Raw genomic sequence first — 25286 nt, forward strand, 5'->3', positions numbered from 1 at the left:
AGAGCAGGATGCAGAAAGTGGAAGAATAACGACGGTGTTCTGAAGGTTCAGAATGGCAATATGAGAGGATGTGAAAACGCAGATCAGCAGGGAGTGGTAGACGCTTTTAAAATTGAATTTGTTGCGAATTTTGCACATTTTGATGTTGCAGACCTGTGACTTTTCAAAACAGCCTCCCACCACAATCTCTTTAGTTTCACTCCCAAACCCAGTTCAATGCCAAGCATTTTGTTCCTACATAAAATACCAGAAGGTCTAAATAAAAGAGGTAATTCTTTTAATTTGATGTCAGTTTAAATGTTGATGCCTCTAAATGGATCTCCATACCCTGCGGTTTAGTGCAGTACACTGTTTGCTCTTGTTTGAGAAAATAAGTTGACTTATAACCATCAGGAATTGGCTTTAATGACCAGTCTTGCATGTAAAATGACCATTAGATGGTAATGTAATGGTGACATTCAATGTAATTCATTCCCCTGCTGCAATGTTAGTAATCCTGTTCCACAGGAATTACTGTATACAGGTCCCCGGATGCCATTGGATGACCCAATACAACAGCCTGATTGGGGGGGCCCGATGGGACAGCTAGATACAATTAAGTGCCATATCAGCTAATTCTAGTTCTTATTATCTCCATAAAACATCTGTTTAGCTGCTGTAAAGAAATACACATCAAAGTATGAAAACTAATCAGAAAATGACCTGATATTGATGCAGATAGAACAGCACCTACTGACGTCACCTTATTGGACATATCACCTGTTCTTGTGTTACATAGGCACTCAAGGGCATGCCACATTTAAGCAACACTATTAAAGGACGTACGTTTGGCCAAGCGGAGGCAATTTGCATGTGAATGAGGCCCTGTTGTTGCACAGTGAGAATGATTCATCAGCCTGACGACCTTGCAGAGAGTCACCTACAGCTGTTTGGAGCTGAGGTCCACTGAGAATCGGGCCAAATGGAAGACTGGCCTGCTGTGCTGGGAGAATGAAACAAACTTTGTTTTTTCAAAGTTGTCTGGTTTTGAAATATTTTGGGGGTTTGGGGTGCTGTGAATGAAAGAGCAGAGTGTTTGCATTTTTTGGCTTTGATTTTTGGCTGAAAGGATTTTTTTTTTTTTCTGGGGGGATATGGGATTCTGAAGGCAGGGGTATTGGAGATCTAAAAGACCAATTTCTGCTTTTTTCTTTTTTGAATGTTTTCATGTCTGTTTGGTTTGTTTTGTTAAACTATACAGATTTCACATAACTTTGAAGACTGCAGTTGAAATAATGTGGTCTCTGCACATATATGCTGGGTCTTTTGTACAGCTTTGAAACCGAATGGAAGCTTCTGATATCTTAGTTAGAAAGTCATATATTTGTTGCTGGTGGTAAAGCGGGAAACACTTCCACTGTCTCAGCAGCCTGGGTTCATCCCCTAAATGTAATTCTTCTGTTGAACAGTGTTTGCATGGTTATCAAAGAACTGTGGAACATGTACAGGACATCTTCAGATTTTGCAGTTTGATATGTTTAATGTCCCTAATTTTTCTGTTCTCTTTCATTTCACTCTATCTTGTCACATTTTGCTGCCATTCCACTGATCTTATCTGTGTCTCCATAGCACTGCGACCAATGGTAAGTGATCTGTGTCTGGGTATCCCCCCGATCACTACCCAGTTGTGCCATATCAGCTGTCCAGTTGAGTGTGAGGTGTCTTCGTGGAGCGCTTGGGGACCCTGCACCTATGAAAACTGCCAGGACCAGGCAGCCAAAAAAGGTAAGACTTCCCAATGAGTATTATGCCACTGTGTCATAAAGTAGTTAACAGAGTTCTATAGGCACATCAGGATTAAGGCTTTGTTTTCCTGAAACTGGGCACAAGCACAAATATAAGAGTGGTTTCATATGAAATGATTAGAAAAAATTCCCTTTGCAGAAACACAACCTCAGCTTCACTATTTCACCTTTGGTGCAATCAGCTTCAGTTGGATCCAGAAAATAACAAATAAAAAACAAATTTAAAAACAAATGGACTTTTGTGACAGTGTTGCTCTACCACTGGCTTTGTGTCGACATGGAAACACGATCTGTGTCACTAGAGGCTCTTGCTGTGTTAAATTTGATCAATTTCATCCTTGTCTAGGTCAAGGACATGTTTTGCATATCTTAGAACAAAGACCATGAGCACAAATAGCTTACCATAAATACTAGGTCGGTAACTGGTTGACAAACTGGCATGATGTCACCCTCTACCTCCTCACCAGTGTCTTATTACGTTACCTTATTACATCCTGTCTATCTGACTTTTGGTACTGAATCGATAGCATGTGTGGTGTGCTGCAACCAACCCTTCTGACATTTTAGGGGAGTGGGCTGTCAGATGCTGAACATACTTACCCAGGTCTACATATTGCCCACATGTGAACATACAGGTCAACTCTGTACATATGCAACGTATCAAAATATTTCACACTGTTATTCTGGGACATCACAGCATGTGTTTTCTGGATTCTTCATCTCATTAGTAATGAGGTCTAAAACCTACTATTGGTATCAAAGTCAATATTCTGGCTTTCTGACAGCGCGAGAGGAGGACCTAAGTTTGGCAGCCAAAATGTCATCATCTCCTCTGCCGATTTGTAGGCTGTTGTGGCAGGTTGTGCTAGTCAATCATTGGGGTTGCCTCAGCGGTCGCTGTCTCAGCCCTTAATTATCCCTGGAACAGCAGCGTCCACCATGACTAATGCCTGTTGACTCTGCCTTAATGAAGCACCTCAAATGAAAGGGACGGTTGGAAATTCTCCTCCATGCATCTTAATGATGGATCCGCTCTCACTCGCTCATTTGCTCACTATGCTGCTGCTGGTCTTTCTGTCGTGTACTGTACATAATGGAACATGAACGTGAACATACACACACATTTTCAAGTGTGTGTAACCTGGCGCTCATTATCCAGAAATCCATAGACTCAAATCATGTCCTTCCAGCTTCAAATCTTTTTATCCTCCTTCTATGGAACATGCAAATCAATTGGCTGTGATTTCAACACACATTAGTTGAATGTTAGTTTGTACTTTGTGATCTACTGTCTACAGAGGAATGCACACATTTCTAGTATTTGAACAGTTTGGGCTGAACAAATTCGAATTCTACGCAATTATGCACTTGAGATTTACATTAATTTCTTAGAATTGTAACTCGAGGCCACTTGTCAAATAGGGAGTTTAGTTGTTAATGATGTCAGAAAAAAACTTGAAAATTCGCTTTCAAATTGGGAATTTAGTTTTAAAAACAGTTTATAGTCCTTTTGATTTAAAATTTTCATCACGTGTTTATATTTACAATGTGTGTGTCTGAATCAAAATGAAGCCTCTTGCTCTGACACTAGCTGCCTGTGCTGCGCTGCTATCTTGCAGCCATGCCATTCATAACACACCCTGCAGATAGCAAGTGAGTAATGCCTGATAGAATTGAATTCGCTGCTCCTCACCCCTACGAGATAAAACCTCCATCAATGGGACCAGACACATGGCGGTACATGTTCTGCTGATCTGCCTGATTAAATAAAGGTTTTGAGGGAAAAAGAGAGACAAAAATGAAATAGAAAAGGGGAGATTCTGCCATCTCCACCTGAGTCCTGCAGGCACTCCAGGGCTCTGCTGCCTTATCGGGCTGGAGCAGGAGTGTGGATTAGTGGGTGTGTGACCTTGGCTGGGCCGGAGTTAACATCCCCCCTTCCAAGGACCTGGGTCAAGGAATCCCATGCCCTTGAGCAGAGGAAACGACACACAAGAACAAACCCCAGTTGAATTGATGGATTCCTGCATGCATTTGTCACTTTGGATAAAAGCCACTGTAATAAGAGCAGTATAAAAACAGTCATTATGCGAAGTTCTTTTTGGAATTTCTGTCAACTTCAGGCTTAATGGACTGTCACGTTAAATGCAATATTACGGTTATCATCAAAGTCACACTGGGACCATAGAATGATGTTAATGTGCTTACAGTTGCACATTAGATTTTGTCAAATTGCAGCAAGTTTTTGCTGAGCAGATCACAGAGGGAGGGACTGTGGTTGATTAGCGTGGGGCTGTTTTGTGTTCATTTACTTCATTAGATTCCTGTTGTTCCCCGACAGGCTTCAAACTGAGGAAGAGGAAGATTGTCAATGAGCCAACAGGCGGGACGGGTAACTGCCCCCACCTGGTGGAGGCAATACCGTGTGAAGAGCCCAGCTGCTACGACTGGCTGGTGGTTAAACTGGAGGAGTGTATCCCTGATAATGAGAAAGAGTGTGGCCCAGGAACTCAGATCCCGCAAGTGCAGTGTGTCAACAGTGATGGTGAGTGGACACATAAGACAATTTACCATAATTACCGCTTTTTAATTGATTACCACCTTTGGTTATAAGCAGTCATAACTGTGGTGTTTTGGCACTCCACGTCGCAGACGTCACTGGTCAGTTTTGTACAGGGGTGACCCTTTGGGCTCCTTTCAGACAAAATCTTTACAACCTGACCATTAATGAACTATAAGATGACTACAGGCTGTAACTTAACTTTTCCTTATTCTGTTTAGACATTAAAATGTGCCTTTGTGTCAATTCAACTCAACATTTACATCCATGTCAACACCACCTCCACCTGCTCCATCTCTGTCCTCTCTGTCTCTGTCTCTCTCTCTCTCCCTCCACCAGTTTCACTGCTGTGTTCTCTGTATACTATGTGCATCTTTGAGTCATACTTTATCTACTTTTTGTTTACCATGAACATGTTTATTGCCCCTTAATATATTGAGAATTAGAAATGTGCTAATAGTTATAGTATCATTTTTAGCTTGAGTAACATTTTGAGTGATAGTAATAGTTTTTCTGACGTGGAGTATTTTGTAATCAGCTGAGTGATCTCACTGAAATCCCACCTCTGAACTCGCGAGTGCATCTGGAGGTTCAATACCAAGAGCAGTCCAGGAGCTGGCTGCATAATGACCTGCTGTCTCATCTAATTAGATGCTGAATATACACAAAATCTGGCTACAAACTCTGCAGTACACATTTGCAAAATGCCATTTACTTAGTGAGGCTGGCCCATAGTCAGGCAGTGAGTTTGTTTATCTTTAACAGGGAGGATGTCCCAAACAGTAACCCAATTTAAGACTAACCCCATGACCCTTAATCTATCTGTAGTCATGTCTTCCCTAAAATATTTTTCCACAGAGGCTGCTTGGTCTGGGGATGTTTATTAACAACACCGATGCTACTCAATGAACATAGAAATATTACAGGAATACTACAGGATATTCTGTGATTACACATTGCTGATTGTCACTTTGATCATGAAGGTGACTCCACTCCATAGGTTACGATATAGTATAGAATTAAATATCTATAATATATAGTTCTGACAATATTATCCAAGATAAAACTGACACAGGGGCAGGACTGAGAGAAAGAGGGGCAATTACAAAGCAGTCTGTTACTTCAGCACCACGGACAGTGCCATGGATCTATCGCTGCACCGCACAGTTAGACCACTGATATTTCACAGCCATGGTGGAGGACATAGATTCTCACTGCACAAAGCTCAGTCAGATCAATAAGTCAAGCAGACCAGACTAAAATTCAACTAAACAACCCCTCTGCCCCTTCACTCTCTCTGCTACTAGAGGATGCAGACGGAGGATGGCAGGTTAACAAGAGGGATGCATTTTGGTCATTTTGCTAACAAGAGGGATTTGCCCTCATTCCCCCTGAAATCACCTACTGCCCATAGTGCTGTGTCAGTTCACATGCATCAGCTGATGTCTGCATCACACACTGGGCATACACACAGACACATGGTCAGGCAAGTTGGTGAGATGTGCTGAACAAAAGTGATAAAATTGCTGATCTTCTGAAGAGCTGACACGTCTCGATGCTGGGAAATTGGACAGTAGCATATCCTAACGTGCTGACGTGCATCAAGTCGTGATGAGACGAGTCAAAGCTGGCATGCAGACTCATATATGAAAACAGTAGGTGTGGGTGTGTGATGCACATCATACATTGCTGCTGTGTGTTGCCCCTAACAGTGTGGGTAGAGCTGTGATTAACTCTTCTGCTTTACTAGCCTTATTTTCTGTTGGCTTCTCTCTTTTCTTGGTCTATTCAACAATAATGGCCAACTACCTAATGGAGTCAAATCAATCTCAATATTAATGAAGGCAAACCAAAGGATTTGCAAATATATTTTGGGATTTATATATGTTTATGTATGGTTTTTGTTTTTTTAAGAAATGGGTACACTAGACAGAAAGAAATACAGCCAGTGGACAGAAAGCTATTCACAATAGATAAAAGAGTGGGATTAACAATGTTGAATACCTCCTTCAGAAATTTGGCAGGCAACACAGATGAATGCTTTAATTTGGCAATTGTGTCCTTGATGTGCACAGTGAAAGGGCTCTGAAAACAATGAGGAAGGCAGAGAGGTCACTGTGTTGAGAATGGTTACCTGAATGGTGACATGAGCAATCTGGAGTTTGTTTTCATGTGGTTTGTTTATAAGAAGGGACAAAAATTGCTCACAGTTCACGACAGAGGCCCCTGTTTGTATTCAGACTGCTACAGTATTTTCACTTTCCTACGAAATGAATGTTATTTTTATGAGCTTATATCATTGTGTACAGGTTCCCAAAAAACATGGAAAAGCCATAATGATAAGTAGATAACTTGAAAATGTTCTCAGACCACCACCATGGAACCAGTCTGTGCTCAGTACAGAACTCACAGTTCAACTACCAATGAATGAGGCCTTATCTCAACAAAAACTCCTCTTCAGGATTCTAGTTTGAGACTTAATACAACAGTTGACAATGACAATAAAAAAATTGATGTCTTGAGTGTAAAAGGCAAGCTCAGTTATTCTCCAACAGCTCCAGAGTTACATGTCATAATCTGGCCAATGCCTGCTGTTACTGCCAGGGAATGACCTACCTGAGAGCTGAGCAGCTTGATAGTGGATCCACAGAGTCGAGAGGATAGAGCTGGAGAGTAATCTGATCCTGTAGAATGACTGAACTATGAATTATGGACTTTTTGGCACGTTGCCAGGGGTTGGCCAGCTAATTGGAGGATCACTCTGAGGCCAGAGTGGACCCCTTCCAGCAGTGACTAATGTTAGATGCACACATGTTCCGAATTCATTAATATTCTGCGGGATGGATGTGGCCCGTGGACCACTAGTTAACAAACTTTGAGAAAGGTCTGGACTTTGAAAAGCTATGCCCGATGCTGTCATGGCATACAGAGCCAGACAGAACAGTGCAGTTGGTTTCACTCTCAACTTCCTGATGTGAAATGAGGGAGCCCACACACCTGGCAGCCGGCCTGCCTTTGGACCCTGACACAAGCCCTTCAGCTTCTGAGCATGTCCAGCACATTCAGGAGTGACTGGGGCTAGTACACCAAATTAACAGAAATGCTCTTGGTGAGTTTGTGTGTGTGTATTTAACTACCACATACACTGTGATTGAGAACAGTATTTGTGGTATTTTTCTGAAATTTCTAAATGTAGAGGTGTGGTTTAAAATTGATAGCCAATTTAAAGTTAGAATAGAACAGAGTATAATAGAATAATAAGAATAAGGCTTAGCCTGTATAATAGGTGTTATCATTGCCTTTACAGTTTTTTTTTCTCCACTTTAATATGTGCACACTAAACAAATGGACCACTTCATGTTGTTTGCACTGACAAGCAGTACTTTTGCTAGCTCCCCACTTGCAGTGGACTTGAAATGTAGGCTACTGGTTATACTGAATCCTCTCAAATGGACTTAGCACAAATAGGACTGTGTGTATATATGCATGTTGATTACTGTGCTGGAATGGAATTATGTTATAATTGGCATCCAGAGTGGGGGATGGTGTTATAACAGTAACAACTACTTGGAAAGGAACGGGCAGTGAACAATGTGTGTGCATGCTGAGTGAGTGGTTGATCAGGAGAGAGTGAAATAGAGTGAGTGAATGTGTGCGGTGAGCCATTACTCAGGCTGTACATGTACAATATAGGTTACAGCGTGTCAATTAATAAATACTGCAACTTCTTAAGACAGAGAAAAGTTACGTGTGTTGTGTCCCAACTGCTGGAAAAGTCAAAGGGTTATCCTCGAAGCAGGAAGCAGCTTTGGCCCAGGAGCAACATAAATATCTCCACTTTGCTTAGGCTAACACACCACACTGTGTGCCCCGTAGCCTTGGCTCACTACCCAACATTGTAATTGCTGTATTTGTTGTAGGGAGCTATTAATCTATTGTTTCTGCTATTCGAAGCAATTTCATTGTGTTCCTGTGTGTGTGTGTGTGTGTGTGTGTGTGTGTGTGTGTGTACAGTTACTTTCCCCTGGGTTCCAGCACAGGCGAATGGCCAAAACTGGGCTGGAAGAAAATGTGAGGAGAGTAGTGCTTGCCTGAGGGAGCTCTCTCACACACACACTCACACACCCTCCGACCTAAGGACTAAGCACCTGTTTGCTTGTACATACTTCACCATACCAGAGAAACAGCAGGCAGACCAATCCATTATTTCCTTTTTAAACAATAACACCCGTACCACTGCTTGGCATTTTAAAGAGTGGCGTTCTTTGCACATGTTGATCTTTGTATCCAAGGCACAAAAGCAGATTTCTTCATTTGTCTTTCCAAACCATGCACATCTACTCACAGTGTTTGTGAAGCCACTTTGAAAGTCTCAAAAGCTTCTTGACATGGGAAGAAGTTAAACAGCAGCAATGCTTCCCTCAAGAGAAATTCAGTTTGTTTAAACTAAAGTTACTGAGAAAAAGTAGTTCAAGAACTACATCTGACTTTAGATGTCACATGTCAGCAAAAATAGCAGTAATAACAAAAATGTCTAACATTAGCGATAAAGTGTACAGGGTTACTGGTTGTGTTTCTAAAGACCATGTATCTACTGCTGCAGAGTAACTTTATCTCTTCATTTTAAAGTTTCTGTGGGATGTCACATCCAGAGTTTCACTGGTTCTGAGACGAAATGTAGCTGGATGGGTTGAGTCTGTATGTGGGTCCGTACGTTAAAAAGTGTGCAAGATATATGTTCTGGATGTGCTGGAACACATCATTAGAAATGTTACAGGTCTCTCAACATCAGTCGCCCTCACCCAGTGACCCAGCTGGGTTTGATCAGACACTGACATCCACAAGTGGGAAAGTTAGAAAAAGACAGAAAAATGCACACTGGCAGCTTTCAGAGTAGTGACTCCCAACTGATTTGGCTACACAGTTCACAGAGGCTAGTTAGCACCCATTCAGTTTCATTTCCATCTGTCCATTTCATCTGTCAATGGATTTGAACCCAGTAATCAATATCAATATCACATCTTGCCTGAGAATCATCAGGTTTTTAGGTTCCCCTCAGTTTCAGTGACAGTTGTCTATCAATCCATGGATACACTTCAAACAGGAACTGCTAACAGCTAATTTGATACTTTCAATACTTTTAATAGTGCCAATTTGCCAAAAGCGTCAGCTCAGCTTTTTCTTGGGGGAAGGTGCCGGCTGTGGATGAGATTGGACCTGAAGGCTCTGCACCGTGTAACCAGTGGCTTAATAAAAAGTTCAACCGTCATTAAAAGGCTGTTAGTATTACTGAAAAATGTTTATAATGATCATGTGTGTCACTTACACGATAATAAATCATTCTCAAGTTTGAGACAATGGCTCACAATAAGCAAATACAGAGAACAGCCTTTACTCTGTATTATACGTTAAGAGCCACTGGGCCCAATTAAAAGTTAAATGTGTTGGACTTCGAGCATGAATGGAGCTCGAACTTTCAGAGTTTAGGCTTACAGCTGTGAAAGGAATAAAATGTCATTAAAAATAAAACATGCGTCTTGTCTTGAGGGAAAAGGTGGGGACAGGAAAAAAATAGGGCTGTGCAAAACATTTTCTGTTTCTGTTTGTTTTTGTAAATCAGAATCAAATTTGCGTACAGTTGTAAATCAAAGAGACACTAAATGCCAACTTCCATCACTCACATATTCTCTGAGGCAGTCTGAAGAAAAGCAAACCTTTGTTATGGTAAACAAAGAACACCTTGAGAGAATTGTTCTGATACATTTTTAATTTGATTTTATTCAGGGGTATGATGTAAGATTTCGATGATGTAGCCTGCAGGGAAAATGTACACTGACAGGTAGTAAAGGGACACACACACACACACACACACACACACACACACACACACAAAAAAAGAGGACAGAATGACCTGAAAAGTCAGCGGCTGATACAATACACAGCAGCTGTGAGTGACGTGTACAGCTTTGTTTTTATAAGTCAGAGAACCAAAATATGTAAGAACTCACTTTTCATTAATGAACAATTATGAACTGAATATTATAATTTGATCCAATCTTTTTAGTTTTCTTTTTCCCTCCAAATTGTGTGTGTGTGTGTGTGTGTGTGTGTGTGTGTGTGTGTGTGTGTGTGTGTGTGTGTGTGTGTGTGAATATGGCAGTTATGGTAGATTCCTAAACCATAACACGGTAGCTGCTAATGAGGGCTCAGGGGAGAATGAGAGAGAGCGAGAGAGAGAGTGAGAGAGATGGGGTGTGTTCATCAGTTTCCATATTATACTCATCATCAAGGTCCCCATTCACAGACTACAGTGCTCCATGTTGTTGCAGTGGCAGCAATTACCATCTTCCTCGTACCAGACTGACTTGTTCTCTAAAACTAATTATCTTTATTCTTTCTGCCCTGAAAAATTTAAAGAAAACTGTCCTTGAAAGACAACTCATTATGAAGCAGTGGGATATATCAGCACTGCTGAGAACCACATTATAGTTTTCACATTTTTAATGTTCAGATTTTTCAGTAGGTCTATAGTAAAGCATGGCAGACATGTTGAACATATTGTTTGCTGGACCCTCGTATTTCAAAAGATTAAAGTGAAATATTCATGACAAATGTACTTTTTTGATGTTTTACAGATACTGCAGTTTTACTGTGTTTACCGTGTTCCCTCAACAAAGCTAAATGCTGAAATCATTTTTTCCCCAATGCTTCTTGAATAAAGAATTCTCCTGACACTGACAATTTAGTATGATGGAAAGTTTGCTGGTGTTCCCAATCGTGAGACATCAAGAAAGAAAGAAAGAAAGAAAGAAAGAAAGATGCTGTATGTATTTGTTAAAATTAAAATCTGAACTTTTTTTAAACTACTACAAGTATAAGTGAAGTGTATTTAGCAATGAAATCGGGCAGCCTGATAGTAAGGAACTGCAGTTATTCAACCTGGAAGTTACAAATGGATGGACTAGTTTTTCTGCTTCGTTTTGAGACAGGATGTGGCTGTTTGTCACGTAGGTGAAATAAGGCAGTCCTTGAAGTTTGTTTTACATGGGAGTTAAAGGAGATATCCTGATCAAAGTAACTCCCAGATTCTTTACAGTGGTGCTGGAGGCCAGGGCAATGCCATCCATAATTGCTATATCATCAGATAGTGAGTTTCTAAGGTGTTTAGAGCCTAGTATTATAACTTCAGTTTTGTCTGAATTTAGCAACAAAAACTATAGCCATGCCCAAGTTGTTATTACAGCTACAGCCAGAGCTACAGCACATTAGCCAGAGCCTCTACCAACTCAGCAGCCAGAAGCCAGGTGAAACATAATACACAGTACTACACACAATTGCTCCAGAACAGGAGATTTGCTGAACAGACACAGATTTGCGGCTCAGTTACCTTTACATTAATAGTCAGCTACAGCATAGCGAGTGCTTACTCTTCATGTGGTCACAGCCAATCATCTTAGCTTCTCTTGTCTCTTGGGTTTCCTCCAGAAATTGAGTAAAGGTACTGTGAGGGGATGCAACGCATAAATAAGAATGAATGTAAAAGCACCTCAGATACAAGTCCGGCTGTAACCTTTCAGATTTGGATTTGACCACAGTAAGGAGATTGGAGCTGCTTATGGACGGTTTTTGTATTTAAGAAAAAAAAAAAACTAAAAAGAAGAAGAAGAACTAAAAACCATAAAAGCTATCATAAGTTTTTCAGTTAGCATCAGTAGACTGTGGGGTGAACATTATTAGACCAAGAGGAAATATCCTACAGCATCACTTATCCTTCAACCAACCCTCATATTTTCATCACTGCATTTTTTATCTCATTGCCTCTATCCCTCCATTCCTTGAGGTACTCTTTTTTGTCTGAATCTATTTAAATGGCTGGTGAATACATCCAGGTAAGTAGTTTCAGCCAGAGCCATAAAAGAAAAAATCCTCACGGTGACCTCATCATCTTTCTTTCTTTCTTCCTCTCCTTCCATCTTCTGAAAGGCACTCAGCTAAAGAGGTGTGGGCTTCCTTTTATGGCACGCTGTTGAATCAGACTTATTGGTAAATTAGATTAACACAGTCTGCTCCACACAGTCAGCTTGGATTTACTCTGCCTTTCTTCCCCATTACCTCTGACTGCGTGAGAGGCAATCTCCCCCAGATGTGGCAGAATTGAATAGAGGAGATGTCAGCTTCCGTCTGGTACATTTCCATCAACGGAGGTTCAGACAGAAGTTTAACTTGTTTGATGTGTGTAATGTTGCAAATGAAAAATTTCCCTTTGATGGTTTCAATTGCTTGCTCAGCTCAGGGCGAACTGATACCACTTCAGCTTCTCAGATCTGTGAGTTTAGCAGAAAGATTTTGAACACCAAGCAGAACGTTAGAGAAGGACAGTGCTTTCTCTAAAACTCTTCCTTCCTGCTATGCTACAAGGTCTCTTTTGATATGACTTTAATTTACACTGAAAGTAATTCATTTCCTGAAAAGTGATACACTTTATGTTACTCTGTCTGTGCTAGCAATTCAGCTTGTTCCTGGAATGTATCTTACCTGCTCATGGTCATACTATAGCTGCTGATGTGGTAGCTCATTGGAAACCTACCGTCCAACCTAACTGACAAAATAAATAATTTGTCATTTGTAGCTTTTTCTGATTTGGCACCCCCATCATCAGTGAAACAGCTTTTGTAAATGCTTTCCAAAACAAAGCATATAACCCTTACAAAAATAATTCATTTGAGGGTTTTTTTTTGAGCTGCCACCACTATCATTAATGTTTTATGATCAGGTAACTAAAACTATAATAGCTAAGCATCATGGTCCTTCAAGTTAGAGATGTAGATCAGTCAGGTTAAAAGTTCTGATGGAGGTCTACGTACAGTCTGTTGTCAAGACAACATTTTAACTACAGGCCCTTTTTTCAGGTCAGAATTCACAAAAATGACCATTTTAGACCAAACAAAAAGTTGAGTAGGATCAAAATATTTTCATCTTTTAAAAATTGTGGTTTTGTGCTGGTGTGCAGGTGTAACTGTTTTTAGTCAATGCTGTTTTGACTAAAAAGGGTTTAACATGACAAAAAAGGGCAGAAATGGGATGGGTTTATGCTCTCAGGAGCAAGAATGTACTCAGCAAATTCCATGGCACTTATCCTATTCAGTTGTGATGTATCTTATGTACAGCTGGAACATTTTGCCTGATGGTGATGTTTGAGGAAAGGTCAGAAGGTCTCTAGTAACACCAGGAATCATCATCTGGGAACCATGAATATCCACCATATTTCGTGACAGACTGTCCTTGATAAAATATACTCTGAACTAAAACTGTCCTTACTGTTGGTTTGTGTTAGTCAGTATAGACTGTAGGGTATGTTTAATTATCAAAACTAAAACCAACTGTGCAGTGATCCAATAACAAAAGACATCATGAAAGCCATCAGTGTCAAACAGGCCCTTTAATGATTCCCTACCACATCTATCACATGGAAGTCTTCAATTACCTCTGTCAAGGCTCCATACATCCCCCATCACCACCCCAATCCCACCCCCACAGTCATGTGGCATCCCTCAGAGTTTTTCTTGACTGGCCTCTTATTGATCTCATGCTGTCTCCCTCTGATGAAAATGGATCGTTTTTCTTTTCCGGGGTCCCAGACGTATCACTCAACTGAATGGTTGCCATTCTCCCAGTCCTTCATAATGAGATTTTCACAGATATGGTCCTTCAGTGACAGCATGGGCTGGGATGGAATGGGATGACGGGAGTTAGGAGAGTGAGGACAGCTTGCAGATCTACATCGATATAGGTCATGTCAGCACCCCCACCTCTCCAAAAACAAGTCCTTGTACCTCATTGATAAACCAGTAAGCATTCTCAGATATCTGTTACCCTTAAGTCATTTTGGACTGCTGGCGGTTTAGGTGGGACTGCTCTGGATGCTGGTGATAAGGCTGGAGCTCAAAAAAGGAACAGAAAATTGCTGTACTTCAGAGCAGAAGGCAGTCAAGTGGAGGTCTAGTTGGGCCTCAAGAAAAACAGTTGATTGATGATCTGGGAAATCTGTCAGTGAGTCATCGGGGGCTGCCGACTGGACGGCTGGCTTTGGGTTGACGGAGACAGTCCACTGGTGGGCAGGAGCAAGTGTCGGCCTGACTGCTGACTGGGAACCAGGAGCTAGCTATAACCAGGAGAATATGTTGGCTGAGAGAATGAAACTATGTTGTGCCAGCCAGCCCAGGGGCTAAAGGGACGTCAGCTGACTTAGGAGCAGGCTACAAAGTCTGGAGAGGGCGCTGGGCAGTGAGACCGCCACAGCTTGTCATTCACAAGTAATAACGGGGCTAGGTTCACCACTTTTTGAAACACATGATTGTATAAAGGATATTACTACATGGGCTCAGGAATATTTTGTAAAACCATCAGCAAACACAGTTCATTTGGAAATGATTGCACATTATTTACGTATTACAGAGGAATCAAGGCTATAGATTGATACAATAAACAATAAACAGCAGCAATGGAGTGCTAAAAATAGTACAAGTACATAAGTGGTATGGTAAGTTAGTAGTGCCATAGAAATGAGTAAAAGTGAAAGTTTTCATTCAAGAAACATTCTCAAGTGGACATAAAAACCTAATTAACCTGGTTAACCTGGTTAATAAATTACTGAACGTACAAGCTACTTTCCACGTGAATGTCTTTAGGATGTGGTGGCCAGTGCAAAATAATGAAAAAACAGCAAACTTATGGATAAAACTTATGAAACTGGCAAGTTGGCATTACTTTAGGACATCTACATTCTAAAGCACACCAATTTAAAAGCCCAACAGACAGTTGGACAGAAGTACATAGAAGACACAAGATAAGTTAATGTCATTATCTTAAAGCTGCAGTAGGTAACTTGTATAAAAGTATTTTTTTTGTCATATTTGCTAAAAGTGTCCCTATACCCTGACAGCAGTACATGAAACATGTAATCTGTGAAAAAAAACGGCTCCATTGGTCCCACCCACTGCAAGAATCCACCACACCCGACACAAAACAACCAATCAGAGCCAGAGAAGCGTCTGAGGGAGTGTCTGACATCTGTCAATCACTACTCACGCACGCTGCGAACTGCTCCCTCCGCTCATGCTGCTGGCTGCTGCTCAATCAAACAGTTCTGTGAGCGGCATCAGGAGGCTAGTGAAAGCTATGGCGGAGCAACAGTCATCCACAAAGGAGAAACTGCCCATACCACCACTGATAACAACAGCATATACGGCTAAGACAACAAATAACCATAAAGCTAATATGGTGATTGTTACAGTAACACTCTGCAGCGCGTATGGTATGTTAGCGACTGTGATGTAGCGGCTGGGCAGAGTTAGCTTGTTTCCGATGCTAATGCTAACATTACTGGTTGTCATGGCAGCCATGCAGATACCGCAGGGAGGAGGGACTTGGAGGCAGTGCATGAGTGCAGCAGAGAGGGAGGGGGAGTGACGTGGAACCTGTGTTGGTTCAAATTTTCAGGCTAAGTCCGCTCTCTTCTCCATCTTACCTACTGCAGCTTTAACATCAAAGATCAATGTTACACATGAAAAACTTAACAAAACGTTAGTTAGTCAACTACATTTTCCATTACAACTTCAATGTGCTTATGGAGTTTAGAGGGCGATCTCACTGTTTTTCAGGAGGCACAGCACAACACTTCATCATGTAACCATTGTCCTTTTGAAATTTTGGTATATAAAGTGTGGCCTAGAATTATATTTGTCTTCCAGACAGCTGGCAACTTGGCATCTGCAATACAGGTGTTTGTCAAGTGCTCACCAAGATGGAGCTATGAGACAATGAAAATGACCAAATTAGCAAAATCTGTGTAATCAACAAAATCAGGCAAAATGCTTCACTTCTGAAACGTGCCCAGTGGAGGACGGAACAAAAATGCGTTGCTCACATGATGTCACAGAGACACATCTGGTGGAATCTCAGTGTAAACCATTTGAAAATCACAATATCAAAGCAGGAGTTATTACTTAATTTGGAACAGGAGTGCAATACAAGGCAAACCAATAACTCCAATAACTAATAACTACAAGAGCTTTCCAAAACCAAAAGTTTTGCAGTTCCTCCAGTTTGAGCTTGATATGAAGAGCAAAAGACCTCCCCTGTGCATTGCCCACCAGTCACAGTCTTCGGTAGAGATGGTTGGCAGATGGTTTTACCAATAACATTATGAGTTCAACAATTTATGGCAGATTTTTATTGAGGAAATGATGATTCTTATGATGATAATAATAACAATGTTTTTTTCTTATAATAAGTGTTGCATACACTCACATTAAATGAGTGTGATTATTTTATGCAGTTTTGTTAACTTTTACTAAAATATGTAGTATGTTACAGCTCCAATAAACCCTGGCCATTACCTGTCCATGTGTCTTTCAGGACTCTGCAGATGGTCATTTTGGCTGTCCACCTAGAAGAGACCAATGCAAAATGCTCAGTTGTAGTGCTGTATTGAAAAAATGCATCCAGCTCTGTTTTCCCCAAAAAATTACACCCTAGATAAAATGGTCGTTTTTCTTGATCCTTCTCTCTTGGTTGGGTACCTCAGCATATTAAACATCAACTTTTTTTATTATTTACTTTGTCTACTCACAAATCTTTAATACTACAAATCTGCCTTTGTCCATCCAGGTGAATATGTAGAGAGGCAGCTCTGCCGTGATGCCATCCTGCCCATGCCGGCCATCTGTGAGGTGCCTTGCCCAAAGGACTGTGCCCTGAGCCCCTGGACACCCTGGTCTCTGTGCTCTCACACCTGCTCTGGAAAAAACACAGAAGGCAGGCAGACCAGAGCTCGCTCCATCCTCGCTTATAACGCAGGAGAAGGTAAGAACTCCACGGGCCCAGACAAGGAGAATACAGCAGCCCTAGATACACAGATTCAGACAGATATGAAGTTTTCCAACATTAGGAATCAGTCAGTCAGTATCATCAGTTTTAGGTAATCCTAACCATGACCTAGCTATCCACAAAGATTAGTATCTACCTTCACAAACATATTCATTCAATACCAAAGTCAGGCTAGTAATGTACATCTCAAGAAACATTTTTTTTTTCGTATATCTCATTTGCCTCTCCTCCTTATATACCACAAGTGAAACGTCAAAGTGAAATGATTTATTCTGTGTTCCTCTACAGCGACTGCGAAGGTAGTGGCATGGGTTACTGTGATGCAGGGTAAGAAGAGACTAGAGGGATAATGAGCCTCCAGAATTGTTGCAAGACTGAAACACAGTGTTTAAACTGTCTTTACAGTACAGTATGTTCGTGCCTTTAAAAATTTACAAAGATTTTGCCTTTATTTCTGTTCAAGGTCCTTCCCTGCTGTCATCGGTCCATCCAATCTTTGGTACATTCATATTTGATGTTCTTAGATGACAGCAAGTGATTTTTGCTGATGTAGTCTGTAGTCTCCATATGTTTAACTACAAGGAAATAGAACTGTGGCTACCTTGATGTAATCTCTTCCTGCCGATCTGCTGGCCCAGCAAAATCCCTGTGCTTTTAGAGTAGAGAAAAAGCTCTTACACACTAGTAGTAGTATTGAGTATTCCAAAACATTAAGTGTTTCAAACCCCTAGGTGAGTAGTGGGTATCTAAATGGTGCTGGAATGATACTGAAGTGAGTGCCTCTGGGTTAAAGCCCAACCCTCCAAGCTGCCAATCATGCTGTGAGAACTGAGCCATTCTCACCAAACCTTGTTATGAGAAAAATCGTGAGGCTGCACAGATGGTTAGCGTCTGGCTTGGCAGCAGATCAGAATTTTATCTTTTACATCCCTGCTATCATTTAACAGCTCTTGCCGTCTGACTTCTGGACCACATTGCGCGTGACGTGCTGTCTCTGGCTTATTCACGCAGCATCCACGGTGGAGTAAGGAGACGCCTCATACATAATGGATTTCCATGTGAACGGATACCCCTGCTCCATCATGCATGCTGGGCTTCAGGAGCATGCCCATGCCAGAACACAATGCAGACTGTTGGCTGTGACTTGTTTATTAGCTTCCCCAGCATTTAGAAGGCAAACATTGCTGCAGTATTAGATGGATGACAATCGACAGAACATGAAGCCAGACTGCTTGATGTGGTGTGTACTGAATGAAGCGTCAAGTCACATAGACCTGTCCTGGCCATCAGCTGTAGCAAAACGAGGAAGGCTGGAAAGTATTCAGCACGATTCACAAGATAGAGTAGAGAGTAGTAGAGTAAGATGAATTAAAGTGCAAGAACGCCCCTGACAAAGATTTAAATCTTTCTGTTGGAGCCATTGTCTGTTGGTATGAGCTAATTATTCAGATGAAGACAAGCACTGGGATTTACAAAGGGGATTATCGCCTGACATGGCAGTGTTGAGTAAATAACTTGAATATCCACACAGTAAATAATATGTGGAGACACTGATAATACAGAGTAGACTTTAAAGAAGTGTTTGCTAGACAGCAAAATGGCAGTTGCTCTGCAGCCTTTTGAGCTGTGCATTTTTCCAAATACATGCTGAGTTTAATTGGTAGCCCTTAAATATCTGACAATTAACTATTTAATTAGCCAGTGCAGCAATAATGGTGTCCTTCTATGTGCTAATGAGCTTCAGGCCTGATAAATGACTGCCCTGATGAAATCCAATAATATCTTTTATCAATGATCCTGTGAAGGACATTACCCCTGTGCTGTTAACACAAAGGTCAGCCATAGCTTCAGTCCGAGGCCCTTCCTCATGTCCAATTTAGACACTTCATCTCTTACTGAAAGACGTCGTTCAGTGACTTCTGGGGCACTGATGGCTGACCTTCTCCTCAGCCATTCTCTTTTCCCAAGGTGATGGCGGCTACTAATGATAAGGTTTCGTGGTGAAGAGGGTCACATGGTGGGCACACCCCACCTGGGTCCATATCCAAGCTTCTGGCTCTGTATAGACATTCTGCCTCCTGGGTCATCACATCTCTGTCGATCCTCACAGCAGGTCGTCCCCCAGGGACCCTCTGTTTTATCTCTCAATCCGCTTCAGCCTTGTTTGTTTTCCAGCAAGTCATGGGAAAATCAAAGCTAATAGTTAATATATTGCACTGCACAAAGACTCATACAGCTGAGTGTATACAATGCCTTACTGCTAGCCAACCTCATTATTTTGAGGTTTTGACAGATGCAGTGTTGGGTTTATACTTGTTCTCCCACACAAAGAGACAAATAGAACCTGATAGCTGTGCAAAGTGTTTCAAAGGGAGCAAACACCTCTTACTCTAAATACAGTACTGCTGTTTAAAGGAATGTACAAGTTCCTGTGTGTGTGTGTGTGTGTGTGTGTGTGTGTGTGTGTGTGTGTATAACTTTGGGGCCCACTTTATATTACAGGATCGACCAAGGATGGAAACACACACAAAATAAAAATAATATATATATATATATATTTTTTTTTTGTGTGTTTCCATCCTTGGTTGATTACAATCCAAGTATCACTTTTATATCAAGCACCATACTTGGTAATATCATTTCTTGGATTTTATTTTAATGAAGGGTGATTTTGTGAAGGTGGTTCTCTTTTCTTTGCCAAGCCAAGCTAGTGATTTTTCTCACAAACTCCACTGTTATTCTTCTCTCCAGTATTCCCACCAGACAGCAGGTGTTTTATATAAACAGTTTATGCATGTGCCACTGCTCAATTTGCTGTTTAGAAACTGGACACCCAAATTGTGCTCTTTGTCTTTATACTCAGTGAAGGCCATAACTACTTCAGTACCTTTTGCATTGAAAGATACATTGTTGTGCCACAATGCCTACATACATTTACAAAAAAACGTATTATTTATATTGTATAATTCGTGCATTAAATGCAGATACTAAATATATGAGTAAATGCAACATGAAAAATAAAATAACAGCTTTAAGATAAAGAGCACTTGATATCGATGAGATGAATACAGTCTAATTAGAATTTAAATGTAAAAGCAGGATCAATCCAACAAAGTTATAAATGAAAATATCAGCAGAGAGGCACCATTTATACGCAAAGTTAACAAATTTGTCTTTTATAGTTGTTTGAAACTGGCAATGGAGTGTGTTTCTAAGTAGGGTGCACAAGTATGTGGTGGCATACATCCTTTCTAAATTTTCCTGTGATGGGGGTTGATACAACTAGAACATTGGCACAAGCCAAACTCAGAATAGGTGATGGGACATTGAATGATAGAGAAACTGTAATATAAAGTGGGCCCCAGTTTATATATCGTAGCCAAACTTTAAAGTCAGGCACTGGTTAGAGCTCTCATTCCAACTGCTGTGTTGGCATGTACTAGTTTGCATCTCACTTCTTGGTGAACTCACCCTGCAGAGTGAGATTTTTCCTTGACTGTCAGTGTGTGTTCTTTACCATGTCTGAAAGAATCAATTTTACCGATATACCTTGCATTAACCTTGCACAAGTTAACACAACAGTCATTACATGCAATGTTGCAAACATAACTACAGAAAACTAATTGTGTAGTTAGGATGGAGAAGTGCACATTTCCATATTAGCACAGCTTAATAGTTTCTACCTCAAATGAGCCTAAAATAGAGGTGTGTTTAAAACCACCCACGAAACAGAGACGTATGAGGTATTAGAAATGTATCAGACCAGACTCACTATAGAGAACAGACTTGAGTTCTACAGGCTTCAAACACACTTCTTGGGTCCCTTAGGTCTGTCTTTTACCTATATGATTCTAGACTACTCATTTTTACCTGAAAGCTTCCAACAAGTTTTCCGTCTTTCTCTATCAGAGCTGATGTGGTTTTTGTTTTTGTCTATGGTACAGCTAAGACATTGACGCTGGTTTGTGTTAAATCATTTCTCAGGTGGAATCCAGTGTCCCAACATCAGTGCCCTGCAGGAGGTGAGGAACTGCAATGACCATCCCTGCACTGTGTACCACTGGCAGACAGGCCCATGGGGGCAGTGCATAGAGGACTCCTCCATCCCTACCACCAACACATCTGTTGGCCGAACACGTGGGGATGATGTCTCCTGCTCAGTGGGGATGCAAACACGCAAGGTCATCTGTGTCCGGGTTAATGTGGGCCAGGTTCCTCCAAAAAAGTAAGACTCCAAATAATTCCTTATGCATGGATTATGGGTATGATTGAAGGCTCTCAACACTGTTACATACACTATTCAACTGGTGTCAAATGATTAACATGTTTTTAGTAATCTAGTCTTGATGTGGGCGGGCTTGTGGGCCAGATTATAGTGCACATGAGTATATGTAAATTCAATTTTCATTGGATCCTTGTTTTGATAACTCTTAGAGGCTGTTTGCACTTGTTTTAAAATGTTTTCCGTTTCCACTAGAGAGTCAAAGTATTTAGAGCGACAACACCAAACTGATGGTAAAAACATGATATCTCTGAGGCAGAAGTGAAAGAACATGCCATAACATAAGCCTGATGTATAGTAATCTTATTTACAGATGAAAATTAGCATTTGAAAAATGTATTTTATGGTACATGTTACTGGCTATCAGCAAGCTGGTTCCACAGCCTCTTGGGAGGTGATCAGGTTTCAGATTCAAATCGGTCTGGTGTTGTGCCTACTGATAATATTCCACATATTACTCCCATTGAAAAAAAAAAAACAAAACAAAACAAAACTCCTCGTAGTAACTGCTAACTGCTACCACCAATCTTGTGTTGACACAAAATCATATTTGTTGGATGGCTATATCAGTGGTTTTAAGACAAAACACAAAACAATAAAAATACAGTAACCCTTGAAATAACAGAAATCAGCTAACTTGATACAAGTGAAATGACAATATATTCTGGTCATCAAGGTAGATTAAAAAGTTGTTTCTGTTGAAAATAATAAAAATCCTGAAAGTTTACCCCTTACACAGATGCAAGCATCATCCTTGCAAACCATAAAATCTACACAGAATGACTGCATAGCTTTTCTACACCTTTACCAATAATTCTCAGGTAGGGACACAACCAACAGTCTTTCACTCCTTTCATTTGTGTAAGTGAAAAACAGCCTTTGTTTTTGGTTGCACACGTTGTTTGCACGTGGCATGTTGTGCCATTTAGTCTTCCCTGTTTAGTCTGTTGTTGCTGGTGTCTGGCAGAGGTGTTAGCTGATGAGCTGATGAGCTCCTGGCCAACTGTTTTAAGCATCAGGGTCTGTTTCCCCCCCGAAGGCATCTGCTGGGAACATGAATTATCTATTTATTTATTCAACAGAACGGGAGCATTATTCTGGCAGCACAGCAGCACTACGCAGGCAAACCCTTCCAGCCCCCATGCTGCGTATGGAAATTAATATCGCTTTTTATTCTTGCGCTTACTCCTAAACCTACTGTTACATGCTGAGCAGTGAGCCTGCTGCCTTGGGACACACTTTCACATCAGTGGAGAGGGGGGCACCCGCTTTTACCAGCAGCACCAGCTGTGTCCAGGATATGAGGACTGCCACTAGTAAACACAAAGTGGCATTAGAGCATTCTAACGCATTAGCATGATGGCAAAAAGATGTATTCCAACATTAATTAGGTGTGTGGTTCAAATACAGTAAAAACTGTCTTCAGCTGTAAAATATTTCTTGTTGAAAAATGTGTGCATATATTATGTCTTTGTTTGCAGCCGAGCTTCATTTCTTACTAAATTTTAATTGGTGATCTGCTATGAAAATTCTGAGCAGAGCTAATTGCCTAAAAAGATGATGCCCCCACTTTTCTGTAGGGCAGGCACATCGTGATTTGGGAAAGGGTTAATTTTCAGTGCAGATGAAAGGAAATGCAGACTTTGGCCTATTAAGGAAATGATTTCAGAATGTGAAAAAGGACTTTGAAGTGCAGCCCATCCAAAACAGTTCTGAAACGAGATATTTCAGGTCTACAGTAGCCAAATGGAAGAAAAATGGAGAAGTATTACCAATATATCTACATTTTCCATTTCCTACATACAGCACACTGCATCTAAAATGGTAAACATCCAAATTCATGAGGACCAGTGGAATGTGACTTTTCAAGAGGCACTGTACATGACAAGAACAAATGAGACGGCTCTTGATGCACCTCTTTCCATGCAGTGTGCGGTAAAAGACATTTAAAGTTATGGTGTGTCGCCATTTCAGCATCATTTTATCATTGTGACTGTGATGCTGATGTGAGGGATAATTACTCTAAACAAGTGATATTCTCCTTTTCACAGCACTTTCCTTTTCTCTGTCATTCCACTCTACCAATGCAGAGTTTTAAGAGCTACATGTGCATTGGAAAAACTGCACCGTCTTCCATGATGGAATATCAAATCCAGACCATGCAAAATAGTAGCCCTCTGGCCTTTGTTGCTTATGGCACCTATACTGACATGTATAACTCAAAATTAAGGTGTTATTGCTCTAAGATTACCTGTTAGGTAGGTGTATGTGGAGGTGAACACACTGTTTCTCCAGAAACTCCATGCTGGCTAAGTCAGGACCTCTTAAATTGATGAATGATTTGTCAAATCTCTCTTGAAATTACACCCTGTTGGCATATTCTGTCTCACTGTCTTTGTAAGTTAAACTAAAATATACTGGATGTTGTATTTGGGTATTAGGTATTGTTATAACCAGTGACTGATACTGTCAGTATTTTTGGGAGGACAGATTGGGGAGGTCTTGACTTTGACCTCATTGTCTATGTTCCATTTCAAATCTAATGAACTCTATCATGTTTTCAAGGGTGTGTGTCTGAGCCTGTCAGTGATGTACTTGCAGGTGTCCAGAGAGTCTACGCCCAGACACCGTCAGGCCCTGCTTACTGCCATGCAAGAGAGACTGCATCGTCACGCCATACAGCGAATGGAGCCCCTGCCCATCAACATGTCAAGCAGGTAGCTCTGGCTCTTTGGCTTCAGTTCACACAGTGATGCATTGCAGAGTGTCAGATGGGTAAAATGCAGTGTTAATAGAGAGAATTCATAAAAGCTTTTATATGACTGTGTTTCTCAGTTAGGCCTAATGAAGCGTGCCGAATATGTTCATCATTATTTCAGCATGAGTAGACGGACCAAATCATCATGCACACTGACACAGAATACCAAAAATTCCAATTCTATTTGGATTGTTACATGTTTAATAAATGATAATGAAAATCATTTTTTTCTGAAAAGAAAATACCAGGGTTTCCTGTGGGAAATTGGTTCGTGGAAATGGTAACCCTTATATCCTTTTCTTTTTAAAGATCTCTATGCTATTATTTTATAAAGGGGAAAAAAAATTTCTTCTGATCATAGTAGAGGCCTTAGCCAATTCAGTGGGGCCAGGCTGCCTCCACAAAAAGCAGCTGCTGGAAATCCTGATGGTGCTGGCTAATTTGGAACCCATTTGCCAAGCAAATAAGGCATATTGAGTTCCAAACAAGTCTCAGCTTCAGTGTTAGACATGTGTGTTGCTGTCACTCCCTTGAGTTTTGCTCTATGTATTGGCAGAGTTACTCCCCAGAGGCATCTGCTGAACAAAACCTTTAATCACTCTATTATCTTGTATCTATACACCCTATGCCTTTCTTTTTATTAGCACTGACAGGAGAGTGGATCATTTATTAACAATGTTGTCAGTGGTTCAATCCAAAGCTCCTGCCATGTTGCATTGTCCTTTAGGTTTGTGAGACACTTTTTTTTTTTACCAACACAAATGCATAGATGAGAAATCATGATAGATGAAATTGCATCCTTTCCTCTTCTCCTCACGTCACAGTCAAATTGAAATGCATGGATACCAAACACATACCACTACAGTCACTGCAATGTGTTAGTGATAATGATATATGTAATATCTCTGTAACTCATCGCCAACAAACGCTCCTAAAAATCATGACAAAGAAGCTTCTTATAACTGTAGATGTTGCCTCATATTTATCATGTTTAGATTTTTTCTTCATTCAGCT

The 25286-nt window shown here is 40.8% G+C and overlaps 1 protein-coding gene across 1 annotated transcript in view; it reads left to right on the forward strand.

The window, feature by feature from the left end:
- thsd7aa (thrombospondin, type I, domain containing 7Aa) overlaps nt 1-25286 on the forward strand; it is a 154341-nt gene that overhangs the window by 79309 nt on the left and 49746 nt on the right. Inside the window, exons 5-9 of the mRNA XM_076754016.1 lie at nt 1609-1764; nt 4126-4329; nt 17014-17208; nt 21217-21457; nt 24116-24231. Of these exons, the coding sequence (XP_076610131.1) occupies nt 1609-1764; nt 4126-4329; nt 17014-17208; nt 21217-21457; nt 24116-24231 (912 nt within the window). The remainder of the gene's footprint in view (nt 1-1608; nt 1765-4125; nt 4330-17013; nt 17209-21216; nt 21458-24115; nt 24232-25286) is intronic.

Source organism: Chaetodon auriga, chromosome 17 (assembly GCF_051107435.1).
Source record: "Chaetodon auriga isolate fChaAug3 chromosome 17, fChaAug3.hap1, whole genome shotgun sequence".
Classification (NCBI taxonomy): Eukaryota; Metazoa; Chordata; class Actinopteri; order Chaetodontiformes; family Chaetodontidae; genus Chaetodon; species Chaetodon auriga.